This window comes from Phalacrocorax carbo, chromosome 8 (assembly GCF_963921805.1).
Source record: "Phalacrocorax carbo chromosome 8, bPhaCar2.1, whole genome shotgun sequence".
NCBI classification, from domain to species: Eukaryota; Metazoa; Chordata; class Aves; order Suliformes; family Phalacrocoracidae; genus Phalacrocorax; species Phalacrocorax carbo.
This window is the reverse complement of record NC_087520.1, coordinates 8,272,338-8,291,340: the sequence shown is the minus strand read 5'-3', so window position 1 is coordinate 8,291,340 and position 19,003 is coordinate 8,272,338. Positions and strand designations below refer to the sequence as shown.

At 44.1% G+C, this 19,003-nt stretch overlaps 1 protein-coding gene across 1 annotated transcript in view; it reads right to left on the bottom strand.

The window, feature by feature from the left end:
* Positions 1-18,495, bottom strand: part of GALNT10 (polypeptide N-acetylgalactosaminyltransferase 10) — a 96,115-nt gene extending 77,620 nt beyond the window's left edge. The window contains exon 1 of the mRNA XM_064458522.1: positions 18,034-18,495. Within this exon, the coding sequence (XP_064314592.1) occupies positions 18,034-18,228 (195 nt within the window). The 5' untranslated portion in view covers positions 18,229-18,495. The remainder of the gene's footprint in view (positions 1-18,033) is intronic.
* Positions 18,496-19,003: the final 508 nt, after the last annotated feature.

Here is a 19,003-nt window from a genome sequence, read left to right as displayed (position 1 = left end):
TACAGTCAAGTCAAGCACTGTGTCAGATCCATGAGATGCCAGCTGCCTTGTACTACAAAACTGCCAGCCTTGCTAGAGATAGTGCCAAGCGTATTGCCCAATGCAGCCCATTCTGCCAGCTGGGTTTGGAATAGGATGTTGTCTGAGGACAAGATGAAGAAATGGACGTTTACTTCCTCTTCTCCTTGAAGTCCACTGCTCCAGAGAAGCACATTCAGTCTCATTCCCACATCAGCCTATGCAGTTGGAAAGGGGCACAGTTAGTGATTCTCCTGTGGTCTGTGAACGTGCAACTGGCAAGAACTACATCAGCTCTCTTACTGGCCTATGTTGGGCTTGATTGTAAACCACCATGAAGAGCAAGAATCACTATAGTATCAACTTATTTCAGACTGGGCATACAGCTATACACCAAAAGAGAAAAACCTATAACAATTTGACTGTCCAAGGAATAACACAACCTTCCCTGCCTAGCCTTTCAACCCCAAAGAGAGGAATTACGAAGATCTCGTATGCAAGTCAGAGGATAAAAGGCTCAGCAGCATTCCTTGTATTCTCTTATTGTTACCTCTCAGCAAAGGCTGAGCTGGTTAGCAAATGCCAACAGTAAAGAGGCAAAAACTTGTGATAGTGCGGGACTGACTGATGGTACAGCATTACACAGCAGGGATGTGCCTAAACTAACCCTTGACTAACTCCTGCTGCAAACTGCACCATTTCTCAAACATTCAGCAACCCAGGGACACAAGCCAGCATTTGTGGCTACTGGTTGAGATACAATAAATCCCTCTGGAAAGCTGTTCTGCAGCTCCTTTGCTAAAAAGCATTGTTTAATGTTTCCACCATCTTGGCTGCAGATCACAGTAGCCTCCTGCATACTTGCTGTAGGTTGTACAAGTCATTCTGCAGACTACTAAGGAAGAAATTTTCATAATGTAAGCTAAAACCAAGATTGCTTTGAACCACAAAAGACACTTAAAACTTGAGGAGCTTCAGAAAACCAGGGGATATCTTTGCAACTCTGCCTCTCCCTCCCTGCTTTTTCTAGTATTTCTTAAGATTAAGATCTTTTGGAGGAGATTCACTGTTACACAAAGAATTTAGCCCCATTAGGTACTAAGCAGAATTGCTGAAGTCAACATTACATTAATAAGTCCAGACATGCAATTAAAATGCTGGATTATATTTCATTAAATTTTAAGAGTACTTTATAACCAAGCAGCTTTCAGGGTCTTCTCTGCCAACCAGCTTCCTGTTTTGAGGAGCTGCTGGGAGTTTTTAGAGGCTTTAGAAGCTTAGTATCCTTTAATGTCAAACAAGATCCAGGTGCATGAACTGATCTCCTCTTTACTTAATTCCTGACCCTTTTTGCTGACTGTACACAGCACAGAACCAAGAACAGATTACACTCACACACTGAATGGTGATGTGTTACATATTGTTCTTGTTTAGGAAGCCAGAACAAAATCCTAACTGCATAATCCAGCAGCACTGAACACATGCCCAAACTCATTCATGTTAAGCTGACAAAGTTTATAAATAGGATGGAAGAAAATTTTCTTTGGTATTCTTTTCCAACTCCTGAACGGAGATCGCTGGAGTTTATGCACAAGTTTACCTTAACAGTGCATCACGACACTTCACAAGCAAGAGACAAGTTTTCGATAAGCTTCCACCAGAAGAGGAGGGATGAACACTGCCTCACTGCCAATTTTCCAGTCAGAGCCATTGCTTCCCCTTTGCTACTCAGAAATAGCAGCCTTTCAAAGAGCCACTCATACGCATATTTCTGCTGAAAAACGCAGACTGTACCTGCAGATACAACCAAAAGCCCACATGAACTCATTACTAATGGATCCAACTTCAGTGAGCATGAAAACATTCTGCTGAAGACATCCTGGTATTGTGAAGGTGTGACTCACAAATGAGGTAAGCCAGTGCTCCTCTTAATTTGTTACAGCTATTAAAGGTCTAAACATTGAAAAAGAGACTAAAAATAGTCAAGATTTCAGAATCAGATCCTTTCACAGCTGTGGTGTCAACCTAAGGAAGAAACTGGATCCTGAAATCTCACGCCTGAGCCAGCAGATGCCAGTATGAAGCAATTACAAAGCCCAGAGAGGACACCACTCATCAGAAGACTGAAAATCTTCAGAATAATAGAATGGTTTGGGTTGGAAATGACCTTAAAGATCATCTAGTTCCAACCCACGGGCAGCAACACCTTCCACCAGACCAGGTTGCTCAAAGTCCCATCCAACCTGGCCTTGAACACTTCTTCAAGGGATGGGGCATCCACAGTTTCTCTGGGCAACCTGTTCCAGTGCCTCACCACCTTCATAGTGAAGAATTTCTTCCTTATATCTAATGCAACTCTACCCTCTTTCAGTTTAAAGCCATTACCCCTTGTCCTATCAGTACATGCCCTTGTAAAAAGTCCCTCTCTGACTTTCTTGTAGGCCCCCTTCAGGTCCTGGAAGGCTGCAATAAGGTTTCCCTGGAGCCTTCTCTTCTCCAGGCTGAACAACCCCAACTCTCTCAGCCTGTCTTCAGAGGAGAGGTACTCCAGCCCTTGGATCATGTTCGTTGCCCTCCTCTGGACTCAATCCAAAATGCCCAAGATCTTTAAATACCAGGGGGAGTGAGCGAGCAGCTGAGCGGTGCTTGGATGCTGGGGCTAAACCACAAGTCACCAGTGAAAATCCAGCTAGCCCTTCCAGAAAGCTGTGCAGTACTTGCAACACAGAATAAAACCAAATTATTGTGCTGCTGAGAAGCTGCTTTTTTGGTACAAATACCAGAAAACAATCTAATTTTTAAGGCATTTTCTACAGAGCAACTTTAAGGAAGAAAAATAAATATACTTTCAGTTGGTGTTACTTTATGGGAAACAGTCTTCCTTTGGGTGTTTTACTTTCTCCTTGCAGACTTCTGACTGGGCCTCCTGCGTGCTATAGAAATACAACTCAATCCTCATGAAGCCATCAGTTTTCCCTAAAGAGCCCAAAGAATTTAATTCTGTTTTTCTAATGAGATAATTACAGGCTAGCAAAAATGACACCTGAAATAGCTTTAAATGCGAGGAAAAATTCTACACAAAAAAGCCTAAGACAGGTAAGTCAAAGCTGTAGTGAACGCCCAAGACAATTATTTTATAACTTGGGTTTAATTGGAAATAACTTCGCTGCTTGTATTATTTCTTTAAATATTAATAGTCAAATGTCTAGTCAACAAAAAGTAGCAGTCTAATTTTGATACTAGCACAGTAATGCTATGCAGCAGTCTAATACATTCTTTTTCTAGTGTTCAGGGATTCTCTAACCTCTTATTACTTCCCTTAATCCAAGCTGTATTGAGCTGCTCTGACAAAAATATTTCAGAGGGGAAAACAAGCAGTTTTCGTAAACAAAAACTGGCAAAGTTCAAATACAGACATCAATTGTGATAAAGGGAACAGGGCATTTTCATTTTGCTCCCATTTATATTGAACAGAATTTTGGCCATACTCCAACATAATTGACAATATATGAAGAATAGGGTAAAACAGGAGAACATCTTTTACAGCCCTCGAGTGATGACTGCATCTACAACGTTGAGGGCTAAATCCACAAGAAACTTCAATGCTGTGCATCTCGCAGCTCAAATTCCAGCTTTGTGACTCCCACAGTGGGGTCAGCGTCCTTGTGTAAGGTCTGTAGGCACCTTCAGGATCAAATCCAAAACAACTGGCTAAGACAGGCTTTTGACCTCTGATTTCTCCAGGTCTTAGTTTCATGGCCCTTATGTACAAGGTGGCCTCGATATCGCATAGAATCAAACACTCATACCTGGCTTTGACGCCCGAGCTGTTCCTCTCAAACACAGAGCAGGGGTTATTTGTTATTTCGTGTGGTCAGAGCAGGGAGGCAAAGTTGATTGAGTGCTGCAGCTACTGCACTGCAACTCTTGAGTAAAAGCCATCAACAATCCTTGTGGAACAGTAGCAGGACACCATCCTCTTCTCTCCACCCCAGGGCTTCCAATGCAAGTACCCCCGAGTCCCATGCAGCTTGTGCAGAACTCAGGTCTGAGAGCTGTTCTCTGAACTCAGCGTCCTTGACAAGAAGCGGTCAATGCTAAGGATGGCAGCTGGGCTTCAGGGAGGAGAAGGAGTAGCAAGAGCTACTCAGAAGCAAAACAAGAGCAGGCACCCCAGGGGCTTGACTGGCGAGAACTCTGGACCCAGGACGGCAGGTCTGGAGAGGATCGACTGGTTTCTGAGGATCGCTCTCTGCCTGAGCCCTTAAATCCACTTAGGCCTAAATCCACAAAAAGAGTTGGGTACCAAATTCTCTCACTTCCTAAGGCTTTCAGTTCACTCTGGCATAAACAAAGCATGCAAATACCTGCATTGTATAAACAGTGACAGATTCAAAGGGCAAAGAGTTTTCTAAATGAAGAAGAAATTAAGGGAAACATATAGAGAAAGGCACCAGTTGTCCTCTCAGTTAAACCTCAACTGATTTGCAAGACAGCGTGTCAGTTACATACAGATAGCCATAAAAATAACTCTTTTCCATTCTTACTGTAAAATCAATCCATAAACTGCTACATTCCTCATGTTCTGTCCATTCAGCTTTTTCTACACACAACCATATTTCTCCCACTTCATCCTGCAGCACTGGTCCCACTAATCACTGACATATGCTCCGGCACAGAGCATTTCCTCTGGCATGCTTTAAAAAGAAGCACTGTCACCAGAGCAATATAAGCGCTGGCAAATATGGTCTGTCAGGTTTTGTTTTCAAGGACTATAAAAATAGACTTCACTGCATTAGGCTTGACAACCCATACCCTCTAGAAATAATTTTTAAAAACAAGTTTTCAGATGACTTGTTATTGTTTTCAAATATCCAGAGAGATAAATCGGTAGTTTTATATTTCATTTAACAGTTTCATGGTAAGCCAATATTTGAGTTCTTTTACACAACTGACAATTCCCAGCTAATTTATCGGCAACATCAGCGCTCTCTGCTCATGTGCATCAATTCACAGCTTCTCAGATGCATTTCTGCTATGAGCAGCCTCTTATTATAAAAATATCAGCACTTGGAAAGCCACAAGACATCACTTGTTTCCAGAGCTTAGGCCTTTCACCCATGGTAATCAGTATTATTTTATGCTGCTAACAGCTCTGGCTAAAATGCAAGGAAAAGGGTCTTGGCACGGATTGAGGTTCGAGACACTTTCTTGTTAGTTTATAATTGCTTTGCCAAGGACTCTTTTTCTGTAATCAGCTGGCCCAAGTTCCTATTTGCAGAAAATATGCAACTATGGTGAAAGAAACCTATTATCTTTTATACACAGATACTCTACAGCAATCAAAAATCAAGGACAACACAAGTAGGACCTTTACACATTGCAGATAAGACTTCTCCAATCTTCCACATCCCCATTTGCAGAGCACACAACTTGCATCTGAATATCAGACACAATCTGGGGCAGAATAGGGGAAGAACCACATTTCCAAAGAATCAGCAGCAATAGCAGGCAAATGGCAACAATGGCAACTTGGATAGTCCTTTGGGCTCCGTACGTATATCCAAATACACTTCTGCCAGTTTCTATATCAAAATCCCAGGTCTTCCAATACTTTGCAGATGTTTTTGCAGCTTACTTCCATGCTCTCAGAACCAGGCAAGCAAAACAATTTCAAGAAGTCTTATTCCAAACACTTACTGTATCAATATAATTTCTTTGCCACTGTGAACAAGACCTGGGAACAGATGCTTGTTTTCTGAAGGAAGATTTTCTTTCTTTTCAGGCTAAATTAGTACCCTGAATCAGATTCCAAAACAGTCACCAAAAAAAAATTAGGCAGCATGCAACAGCAAAACATCAATAGGAGTTTTAGATATTTCCAACAAGGTAAGCTGCAGCCTATGAATCAGAGGGAAATGGCAGTCCAGATCACTGGATCAGCAAAACTAAGACACACAGGAGTGGAAAAAAAGGGTTATTCCTTATTACTTGGCTATCACACACTAAACCCTGGCGACAGGCCTCCTAGAAGATAAATGAGAAGACAGAAGATAATCACAGCGTTCACTTCTTTTTGGGATCCAGAATAACCTTGTTACATATTGGCTAACATGAACTGACAGTTGGGCTAAATTTAAGCGACCTTCTGTAATGTTACAGAAAATAACTTACTTGCCTAACTGAAGCTCTTTACAACATAGTTATGTCTGTATTTATCTAGCTTTTGGGGTTCTGATTTCCTCTGCTGAAGGAATATATTTTGCTTTTACTTATCTGGGCTGAAAGTACAGTCTCTAAAAAAGCCACTTTCAAGGAAGCAGAGTTAAGATTAAAGTCATTCTGAACACAAGTGAAGGAGCTGCTCGCTCTTTTAAAAATAATAATATAAAAAAAAGAGAAAACAAACAAACAATTTTACATGATGCCAGACCTGGTTATGTGGTTATTTTTGTATCATACCCTAGATCAAAGTCACTAAGACTCTTATTTTTCAAAGGAACATCACACTCTAAGACATCTTTAAAAACTTCGGTCTAAACATTAAGAACTCTGTTTCACCTGTTTATTAAGCAACAGCTCATGCTTACTAGTCTTTGTAAAAACAACTTCTTTAGACTTCATCTGAAGGCTGAGAAATGTTAGGTAAGCTCAAGAAAGAAAAAGCCTACCTCTTCTCTATCACAGAGAAAAAATGTTTTGTTGCTGGTATCATGAACTGGGTAAAAGTAACTTCCCAAATGAATTTGAACACAAACAGTTAATTTATACAAAGACAAGTCTATGTAATCTTCCACTGAGAAAAAGCAAGACTGGCTGCTAGAGGTTTTAAATGTTAGACCTTCCAAATAATCATAAGTAAAGATGGAGAAGAGGATGACTTTCCTTTGAAAGTCACCTTAGCTTGCACATATAACTGCAAGCAAAGGATTTAAGGCTTTCGAGATCAAGCACAGCAGAACTTTTTATAACAACTTAATATTGTATAAACAGTTGTTAAAGAGGGCAGAAGCAAATCAGCTCTGCGTGTAGGAGGGACAGCTGACAGTGTTGCCAGGTAAGATCTGATAAAGCCCTAAAACATCACAAGACTTTGACTAACAAAGACAAAACATCACTCTAATCAGATTTTTGGAAAGGGAAAGTAGTCAAACAAGAAGGTAGATTTCACTCATCCAGAAAGCATTTGCAGGAGACAGACTGATTTACTGTTATTCTGCAAATCCTTTATTTTTATGACCAAATAGCTCTATGGCAGGAAGACAGAGTTCACTTACAGACATCCAAGTTTAAGAGACAAGTTCAAATATTTGTACTTGGAAAAACCCCCTTCAACATTTGTTTGAAATTTAACCCCTCGGTTGGTCATTATTTCAGTAAACAGCTGCAGTTTCTGTGCATTTAAAACAATACTCTGAAATGCCTTTTGGAAATTCGACTTCAGCAGTCACCTTGTGAACCACAACCGCACAGAACAGGCCAAGTTCTCTGTCTGAAAGCTACATCAGGGAAATGCATCAGGTCACTGCTACATCAGCTACACATGACATATATGCAAGAAATACATATTAGTGTTGAGGGGAGACACTGTGAACAGAAATTAGTTACCTCACTGCAGAGGCAACGCTCAGCTTAACAGGGAAGGATGCCAGCATTCACTGTTTTGAAAGACAGTTTTAGAACTTGCTTTCTGCTACTTGTTGTGCTAATTGGGGAAAAGAAAGAAGTATTGCAGCTGAAAAATTAATAAGAGGCTGAGACTGGAAGACACACTCACTGAATAAACATTAAGAGTGAACTTCTCCAGGTTGGGCGGTGCTACGCAGCCAAGCCTTTGCCGACTCTATCATCCTCCCCTTCCTTTGCTTTCTATTCCTGGCTAAGGAATGAATCACAATACCCATAGGAGTTACACCAACTCACTTAAAACAGGGTTTCCATTTTAAACCCTTAATATGTTTAAATGGCTTATTCTTTCAGTTTGATTCAGTAATACAGAGAAGCGAAGGATATAGTAATACAACCAAGGTTTGTAGGGTGTCAATTTTAATCCATCAGCTACTGTTTGGTAGTTGCCTCCAAGTGTGCTCTTGTCCACTGTGGTTAAGACCTCCAAGAGCACCTAGACTGTTTGTGTGTTTATATCACGATCTCCAAAAGAAGATAGTCTGCCACCAACCATCGGTACAGTTAATGAAAGCTGTGGTTTAGGCCAGATGCCTGGGCAGAGTTGCAGTAAGACCCAAAGAAGTCAGACCTTAGAAACAAGCGGACAGGAGTCACCTCCAGAGGCTGAGTGCTTGTGCCCCTTTCCCAATTGCTTTGTCAATGCCCCCTTCCCTAGAAAGGTATCCCAGCTGTTTGGCTTCCTTACCCTCTAATTCCAGGCTACTGGCCCCATTATCCCAGCATCGGAGCAGCCAGGTGGCAACGTGCTCACCTGGACAATGGCTGAAATCTTTTCACGTATCTTGCAGCTCACTCAAGGATGGGATCAGGCGGTTTCTGTCCCATTTATGAATTCTTCCTCTTCCTCCTCCTCTGCTTGTGATGGCCCTGCTTTTTCATCATCCCTTTTTAAACAGGCTGACTTTCGCTTCCACGATTTATTCTTGTGTATAGGGGTGACTGATACTGGCACGGGTTGGTTCTCTGGTTCAGCTGCAGCACCTGTCATGGGGGTTGGAGCAGCCGCAGTGCCTGCCGTTCTGTCATCAGATCCAGAGACATTCTCTCCCCTTGAGGGTACTGAGTAGTGTTGAACAGGGCTCAGCAGGCATGGGCCAGGCCCCAGCATGTTGCAGTGATTTGAGTCTCTCTGGAATTGACAGGGTGGCAACATACTTTTTCCAAAAACTCTAATTTTTCAGGATTCTGCACTTGTTCAGGGGTGAAGCTCCAAAATACTGGAGGTGCCCACCAACCTAGGCATTTGTTCATGCTATCCCACACACCTTGCCACTCATAACTATCCAGCTTCGGGACAGTTCTCTGTATGATACTCTTAAATTGCTTTTTAACCTTAGACAAAACTGAAACAATATTCTCAAGAAATACCAATAGAAGTATCATAACTACCCAAGGATGCTCAAGATACCGAAAAGTCGTTGTAATGAAGGAGGAAACTTGATAGAAGGTAGTGAAGGTGCCATTCTGTACTTCCTCTATAAAAAAAAAACCTCTTAGAGGAAGAAGAATAATTGCGAATTGTCTCCATAAGGCGGCACCCCAAGTACAGTATACGCTTCAGTACAAAGTTTAAATACCAGACAAAACTCAAGACCAGTGCTTTAATAACAAATCTCTCAGGCAAAACATCACTAATTGTGGCGGAGCACAGCAAAGTGCAAAACCAACACCAATCTTACATACAGCAAAAAAAAGAACATGGTACAGATCAAATAAACTAGTATCAAGAAAATATATTGTGACCCTCAATTGTTAACAGATATAAATTCCTCAATAAACTGCTAATCTGTTATCTCAAGCCTTTTGTGCACCATGTTGGGTGCCAAAAAGGACTGTCATGGTTTAGCCCTAGTCGGCAGCTAAACACCACCCAGCCGCTTGCTCACCTTCCTGCCTCTCAGTGGGATGGGGGAGAGAATCAGAAGAGCAAAAGTAAGAAAACACGTGGGTTGAGATAAGAACAGTTTAATAATTGAAATACAAAAATAACAATAACAACAATAAAATTGTAATGAAAAGGAAAACAACAGGAGATACAGATGCAAAACCCAGGGAAAACAAGTGATGCAACCGCTCACCACCCACCGACTGATGCTCAGCCAGTCCCTGAGCAGTGACCACTGCCCCCTGGCCAACTCCCCCCAGTTTATATACTGAGCATGACATCATATGGTTTGAAATATCCCTCTGGCCAGTTGGGGTCAGCTGTCCTGGCTGTGCCCCCTCCCAGCTTCTTGTGCACCTCTCAGTGCATGAGAACGGGGAGAACATTGGGAAGCTGAAGAGTCCTTGACTAGTGTAAGTACTAGTTAGCAACAACTAAAACATCAGTGTGTTATCAACGCTATTCTCATACGAAATCCAAAACACAGCTCTGTACCAGCTACTAGGAAGAAAATTAACTTTATCCCAGCCAAAATCAGGACAATGATATTTCCTCAAGCTTTCTGAATATATTCATGAGGGACACTACTCGCAATAGCTAGCAGCCTGGGTTTCCAAGAAAATGACAGGCAGAATAAATAAAGTATTTTTATTCTTGTGAGGTACAGAAGATATGCCATTAATGCTCATCAACCTTAGAAAAATAACTTATCAAAGGGGGAAGGCATGAAGCAGTATTGAGGAAACTCCATGACAGGGATAGCAGAGAGTTCAGTTATAACATCATCAACAGCTTTTCTACTGAAGCAAGTTTCTACCTTGGGTATTGGCAACACTGGAACACTGCTTATACTCCACTGTAACTGTGGTTAAAAAGCCTTAATTATAGACATATGCTCTAGAGAGCTCTCTTTTAACCCTGGAGCTAAGATTAGAGAAAATGAAGGAACTGCAAAAGGGCAGGAAAGAGAGCTAATTATTTAGACAGAAAAGCAAACTTAAGAACCAAGAAATGGTAGACGTCCCTTTACTGAAGCTGTGATTTAGAGCTTTATCAAGTTTATGAACAATAAGGAGACATGTCAAGTGACATGTTTCTTTTACTTTAGGGGGTGCACAGGACTTTGGATGCAGAGCCGCCAGCAGATTTGAGACACAGGAGAAGTTACTTTTCTACCCAGTCATTTGAAAAGGAGGGGCTGCCTGGCAACTTATTGTGTTACATATTGATTTACTTGTCTGTAGCTTTTTCCGATCGTTTGCTAGAAACCTTTAAACCTAACAAAAGAGGCATAATCTGACAAGTCAGACATAATTTGATATCCAGTACTACTTATATTCTTAACAAAGCTGCGTAGATAAACACTCCCATCCTTGTTACCTATCCATCACCTAGCCAGGGTAACACAAAATGCAGGAAATACCATGAGTGTCAGTTACACTGATAGAAAAGATTCCACTGAGAGGTTGTGCTCCATGTTGAATAAAGCAGGACCGTAACGCTGGATTGTAAGAAGTCACGAGCAGCATGCCAGATCTGGAGGTAAAACCACAAGGTAGGCTCTTTATGAGATAATGGAGAATTCGAAAACGTATTAATTGCAAACAAGACAAAAGGCAGTCCAAAAGTAGAAAACAAAAATTTAAAATAAGAAAGTGGGCTATTATCCCTGGATTTGGAAATAAAGCATCACGCTGTTGTACTCCTGAAAGTGACTCAAAGCATCAGGATTTGTTCAGGAGTTTGTGAAATCTGATAAACAGATTCACACTTTCTGTTAACTGCTAAAAACCCCTACCGACAGCTATTGGTTTTGCAAACAATCTGCAACCTGAAGGCAAGTCAGAGTGCCTTTTATACTTCTCTCTAGAAGCAGAGGATTCCCAGGCCAAGCTGTATCTAGAATGAATACATGGGTGGCCAAACTGCACCAGGACTGACCAAAACCATTCTGTCCAGGGACATTAGCTCAGGCTAAGACAAAGTGCAAAGGTAGGGCAGAAAGGCTGTTCCTGATTTGGTTACTGAACAGATGAATACAAAGGTAGCAAAAAGTACCTATTCAGCTTTAACACAATCTACTTCAGTCTGATTTAAGTAACATTTAAATAATATTTAAATGAATGATTATTTAAATAATCATTAACGCCTGGTTGCCATCGCAGTACATCACCTCAGAATAGCCAGTTTTTAATCCATTCAGCTATGGAAAAATTCCTTTCCAGTTTTCCAGTAAAGGTGATCCAGAAGAAAATCTACACACACACTCAGGTCACTTAACCTGAGAGTATGTATTACTATTAAAAGATTTCATATGCACAAAGTCACTGAAGCCGCCTCTCTCCCTGTGTCTACACAGCATCATGCATTATTCATGCTACTATCAAACAATTTAAAGAGGCATAACTTAGAGGTTACTCTACAGAGTTAGCATGATGGAAAACATGAAGCATGATGGACACTAGAGAGAGACAGTCCTCTGATGGTAAATATCGCAGCCGCTTCATTTACATAGGCATTGACACCATGCTGAAGTACCACGAAACGCAGCACAGTGCACTCCAGTTAAGGTGCGCTCCATAAAAGCCTACTAGCGACAGCTCTGCTAAAGTCAATGTAAGGCCAAGCTAGCAGGTTGAAACGCCTGCTTTCATATCGGATCAAAATTTATTTCTGCAGTAATTTTTTTTTCTAGCGATATTTCAAGCACACAGTGGAATGCCTCCTACAAACTGGTAACGCACCCCATAAGCTCTTTTCTTCCCAGAAGGAAGCTGAAGGCTACCTGCCCGGGTCGCCTGGTCTACAAAGAGGTTGCAAATGAACAGGAGCAGTGTGCAGCTGGCTTTTACACTGGATAACAATTTCCTCAAAGTTTAAGTTAGACAGGATCTGCTCTTACCCAATGTAAATAAAGTTACAGTTGGCTCTACAGGGAAGAAAATACAAGAGTGACAGGAAAATTAACTGCAGTTCTTTATGTTTTTACAGTGATACTTGTAACTGTATTTAAACAGGGAGTGTAAGATAACTACATTTTGGTTGATAACATTGTTCTGCCCAGTTTGACCAACACCCCTCACTGGTGGTAAGACATTTTCTGTTAGTTTATCCGTCCACTTAGTCAAATGCATGGCAGTTATCTGCCAGGAAATTTGTAACTATAGCTGCTCTTAAATCTTGCTGTCTCTCACGATTTGATCCATATTCATACAGGTAAAACCACACAGCTCTGGAGATCACTTCTTCAAAAGCAGTTCAGATGCCAGGAGCTAAAAAGTTTTCCTGCTGAAATCTTCCTTCTGTGAAGGAAGGCAACCATTGCAGCTATTAAGAACTGCATACGGAGCACATCTGAATGGCAAAACACAGAACCACTTGTCCAATAACAGGAGTACCAGCTCCACAATAGAGGTAACCTCCCCTAAAGAACAGCAAGTATAATAAACCTTTTATTTTCACACAGCATAGACCTAGAATACAGCCCATTTGTTCATTCTGCTCTGTGTCGCTGTTACAGCGAAGATCACCAGAAGGAATAGTGAGGTCCCAAGTGAAGACCACGGAAAGCTTCAGTTTCTTAATAAACATCTTTTCCAAATTTTACTTTGCACTTCACAAATTTCACCATTTCACCACACTGTGAGATGTTTTAGCCACTTCATGTTCACTCCAGCTCACTTTGCTAATCAGAAGCAAGGTCCATGCTTACCTAGCCCAGGAAAACCTGCTCATTTCACCAATGCACTGAAGTGATCAACTTCAGAGTATCCCATACCGGAAAGTCACTCCTACTTTAAAATACGCTTGTTCAGCTCTAGCACTTGCATTTCAGTCCTTAGATGCCAATTGTTTTACACTATGCTTACCAAAATAAGCTTTTCAAAGTTTGGTTTTATATCAGTTGAACAGTGACTAACCAATACAATTGCCAACACAGCAGTCTCCAAGAGGTCTGCGAGAAGCCAAGCAGTAACTGCAACAGCAGTAACAAGGTCTAGGGCACAACCAGTTTAACTGCCAAAGAAATCTGCCTAGGAGGTACGGTAAGTCTGTTTTTCTATTTATCTCTGGCTGGCAGAAAACAGAAAGGTTTTCCTCTCACTTTTCCCAAGCCCTTCTCCTTGCACAGAGAATCTGCTAAATCACCCTCTTCCTTATTAGCTTTTGCCAGCCACAACATGAAGCTGACAATCCTTGACAGCTTCATAGCCGCCCCCAGGTCAGAATGGCAAAACCGATCATCTTCCTCTGCTGAGGAGGACAGGAGCAGCAGCAGTCTGGAAGGCAGCACAGCATCGCTCCCCACTCAACTCATCGTTAGGGCTACATTTTCAGCAAAACTTAAACTTTGCCTTTAGTGCAATTAAGCTTAATGGCCCCAAACTGTCCAAGAGGACTATTCTCGCAAACCATTTTTCAATCACAAGTTTGCAGTTGGTTTCTCATTCACAACCTACCAGCAGGCAGGTACATCCCACTTCAGCCGGCTGGCAGCAGAGGGCACCACACAATCACCTATGTGATTTATATACTTCCATCATGCTCGTGAGTGAATTTATAGAGCACAAATTACTACAAGAAGCTACAGGGTGACTCCATAAAGCATGCATCATATCAGATAAAAATGCATGCAATGAAAGGCAGCTAATTTGCTACAATGCTTTTAGCCAGCAATTCAAAGAAAGGGATGTTCAAGCTTAGTGTCTCTCCGAGTTCAAGTGACACATTCCCATAACAGCAGGCATCCCGCAGAATGCCAGCCTCCAGCCTGACCAGCCAGCCGCAGAGTAGTGTCTCTGCAGAGCATCAGAAGTCACATAAACACTTGCATTAGCCCAAGCGTAAACCACTAGCCCACAAACTAACTCATCTGTGTTTTACGTACTACAGGTCTACATTTCAGTTGAACATTTCAGCTGAGGATGCCCAGCAGCCTGAGGCAGACAGCGGAGATTCAAGAGACAAAAGGAATAGCTGCATTTCACTTGCTTTTCCTACTCCCATGCCTACAGATCATATGTTTTTACCTACTGAATACTTGTTAAGAAAAAAGAAAAAGATTAAAAGACACAAAAGTCAATTTGCCTTACATGAGCATATCGATATACACATACCAGCGAGCAGAAAAAAGTACACTGATGAAGTTACTAAGCTAATACTTCTGCTGTCAGCAGAAACACTTTAGGACCTCGATACCATCATTCCCGTTCAAAGCCACAACACTAGCCAAACTTGTTAAGCACAGCATGAAAAAAGGACTTCCTAGTTCATATCATCTGCTGAGCGACTGTACATACACACTGATAAAGGATGCTTCTGAGCATGCAGCTGTAGCGAAGAGTAACTCAGTGCATGAGCTTTTCTAAAGAGGTCTGCAGCATGACCTTGAGGCCAAGACCTTGATGACTTAAGGCCATCCCTTCTCGGCAGAGCAAGAAGCACCCAACAGAGCTGCGGAAGAACAAACCCAAAGGCAGAAGGAAAGAACACAGACCTAATCCACCTTATTAAAGCAATACATTATTTTCAGGCACCATAATGTTCCCCCTGAACGTGTAAATACAGAAGCAATTAGCTGCCTAGGCACTTCTGCAGAAACCATTTAGCCTAATCTTTCCTAGAATATATTTACATGGCTTCTGATTGCTTAATTTTCTGACACATTTGTCTCAGGCACTAGAAAGATTAAATAAGGCAAAATTGTCTCTGCTGATATATTGCCATTTTGAATGTAACATGCAGCACAAGATCAACAACAAACTCCTAGCATGTTTTAAACTTCAAAATTTAAGCATCATGACTCTTATGTTCTAGGAATTGCTTTATAGCTTTAATTCAGCTGTTTCTTAAAACCTTTTTTGCCCCTTTTTGCTGTTACTCTGAAAGATAAAATTACTGACTGAAACAGCAGACACCATTTAAAGAGAAAGAATGAGCCTGGACAGAGATTTCATTGAAAAGCTCAATTCTGTATCACATCCGAAACGTCCTCAATTCAAAGATTAGCCTGTACAAAAAGGCAAATTAAAGCCAGAAACAGAAGAAAATCTTTTCTGAGTGCTATGAATATAATTTTTTATGATATAGCCTCCTATCATCTAGAGTTTTGGTATTAAGAAATCAGCTCTTCCAAATGGCTTCATGAACAAGCAGACAAAAAGCATATTCATTTACAAGCTAGAAGTAGATTAGTAAGTACAAAAACCATGAATGCTTGTCAGGACCAAGGAAGAGAGAGAGGCTGTAACCATTGAATCTGAGGATGCCCAAAAAACTCTCTGCAGTCAGCTGGCAGATAACTCTATGACAACAGTAACCAAACCCACAACCCACCCCAAGTATTTAATTTGTCTTTTTTCTGCTTCACCTGAAATTATTTTTACCAAGACAGCCAGTTATCCTTTGGGGTATGTTTTTCCTTATTCAGTGTAACAGGAGGTACCATTTCAGGGCCCAATCCTTCAAAAAAATGGGCATATGATGCAAGTACATCTTCACTCACAGACCCACTGCAGCCCATAACTCCATGTTAATTAGACTGGAAGATGAAGCCTTCAGCCTAAAACCCAGTAACTTTGATTTACACAAGTGCAGAGAGGTTTTATTGTGAATTCTCCTATAAGCAGCACAGACGTTTCCTGCCCAGCTCAACACACCATCAAAACAAAAGCAGATCTCAATTTACTGACAGCTGCCATACTTTAAACAGACATAAAGAAAAATGGAGTCAAGATTCTGTACAACACAGGCAATATGGGAGATATAAATACCAAGAACATTGAACATACACAGAAATCAGCAGTGATGTACTGTACCATAGGATCTGCCTGGCTTACAGCTTCCCAAAGCCCACAGTACAAGGACAATTTTGGAAGACCGAAAATAAAAAGTCAGCTTGTCGCTGCTTTTTCATCCCTGATAGATTCAACCAGAATTAACCGCTACCTCCAGGAAGGAACGTTGAAGCCTTGTAAGAATAATTACCAACTTTCTCCTGATAATCTCTGGAAGACACATGATTTTACTGCGGTCTTCATTTCGCCATGACATCATACCATGGGAAGCTATGGAGCAGTGGACTACAGGGCTTGACTTTCATCAGTCATGCAAAATTGATGCCCTGCATCCAAGAGAAGTACAACCATAAGGCAATAACATGAGGAACTCCAAGCATGTGATGATCAGTGTGTACATTGAAGGGTTTTCTGTACAGGTTTGAGGATCTGCTACAGATATATGCGTTATGGCAGGTAACAGCTGACCCCTTTCCTTACCAGCATGGGACATGACAAGGATATGATCACAGTTATACCTAGACTTGCACTTGAATTTGAAAAGAAAAACCATTTCTTCTGGGAAGGAAGAGCTCAGCTTCAGTTTGACTACACCTCTTTTTGAGAGCCTTCTCTCCCTCAGAGCAGAAATTGCCACAGCAGGTTTCTCCACCTTTATGGTGCAGTCACAGTGGCATGTCTCCAAGGAGGGAAAGATTTAGACAACTAAGAGTTTTAAGCTGTTTTGAACAAGCAGAGCCTTGTAGAGTGGCAGCAGAACTGATAGTTACACAGTGACATTTCAAGCTTTCAAGTCCTAATCATTCTCAGTGGTACAAAGCCAAACCCAGAAGGGGATAAAGCAATTACGTACCCAAAAGTAAACGCAGCTAAACCGAGCTTCCAAGTGTCTAATTTGGGTGATCTAGCCTTCCTGTCTCGCACACTAAGCAGAAGGGTTTGTCTGTTAAATTTACTGCTACACCAGCGGGACAAGGAAGGAATGCAGTCATGTGCTGCAATATCATCAGGCCACGTATCCAGTAGGCATCCTCTGCCTCTCAGGGAGAGTTATCCGCTCCTCTTCTCCCAGCGGAGGATCAGTACACAGACAAAATCTTCAAGCTCTACCTGGCCCTTTCTGCTAGCCCTCGCCTCGAGCTCTGCGGGGCACCAGAGCTAACGGGTGATGTTCGTTCCCTGTACCTTTCCACGGCAGGTGAAGGGAAACGGCACAGACGGCGCACCCCTGGGAGACAGAATTACTGTCCTTTGCTTTGCAAGGATGGGACAAACTCCCCTTCCTTGCTCCGAGGAGCAAAGAGCTCGCTTTATTCCCTTACCAAGCTCAGCCAAAAAAGGCAAGCAGACCCTCCGGTCCTTGCCGCCGCGAACTGCCAGGAAAGTACTCCCATTCCCCCTCCGCCGCAGACACAGGCTAGACAAGAGCAGCTCCCCCCCCCCCCCATAACGGGGCGGCTGCTGCTTCTCGGCCCCCCCAGCCGCCGCTTCTCCTTGCTGACAGGGGAAAGGGACGCGCCCTCCCCCCCCCGACACCACCCCCCGCCCTCAGCTCACCCGGCGGCGGCCGATCCCCATCCCCATCCCTATCCCACGGGAGCCCCCGCGCCCCCCCACCCCACCCTCCCCCCCGCCGCCACTCACCGGCGCCTCGCCGGCCGCTGCCCCCGGCGGCCCCGCGGCGGCGGCGGCGGCAGCCCCCGCCTCCCCGCCGCCCGCCCCGCCGCCCTCCAGCTGCCGCTCCCGGTACAGGGACCAGAGCCCCACGTTGGGCAAGAAGACGAGGGCGGCCAGCGCCAGCCCCACCGCCTGCAGCAGCCGCTTCTGCTTCCGCCGCATCGGGGCCGCCGCCGCGGAGGAGGAGACGGACGGACGGACGGACGGACGGAGGGAGAGAGGGAGGGAGGGAGAGAGGGAGGGAGGGAGGGAGGGACGGAGGGAGGCAGGCAGAGACGGAGGGACAGACAGGCGGACGGGGGGAGCGGGGCCCTGCCGCCCCCGCCGCCGCCCTCACGGAGCCCAACTTTCCCCCGCGCGCGCGGCGGCGGCGGCGGCGGCGGCGGCAGCGGCGGGCGGCAACTCTGGCACTTCCGCTCTGCTCCGCGCGCGGGGGGAGGCGTGGCCTCTTCGGCCCCGCCCACCGCCGCCGGAGGGCGGCCCGCCCCGGCCCAGCCCCGCCCCGCCCCGCCCCCTCCTCCGCTCCCCCCCCCGATGACCCTCTCTTAATGACTCTAATTGCGGCTCTCGAGGGGTGCGGGGGCGCCGGGCGGGGCGCGGGCTCCGCACCGGCTGTCGCGGGGGCACCCGGGGGCGTTCGTGGCTCCGCGGCCAGGGCCCGGCGGCGATGCCCACCGCCGTTAGGCGACGGCCCCTGCGGCAGGAGCTGGCCGGGCGCTCAGCCCTGGGTAACGCTCGCCCGGAAAACAGAAGCGGTTTGCAAGGCATGGGGCGCGTTGGGATGGGGCCGGCACCGGGAGAGCTCGGCGGGGGCGGGGAACGGTGAGAAGGAGTCGGCCCTCCGGTTAGGTGGGGCCCAGAGCCGGGGCTGGGCTCTGCAGGGCAGCCCGAAGGGCTGCAGGTCTCCCCGAAGGGGTGCAGGTGCTCCCCGAAGGGC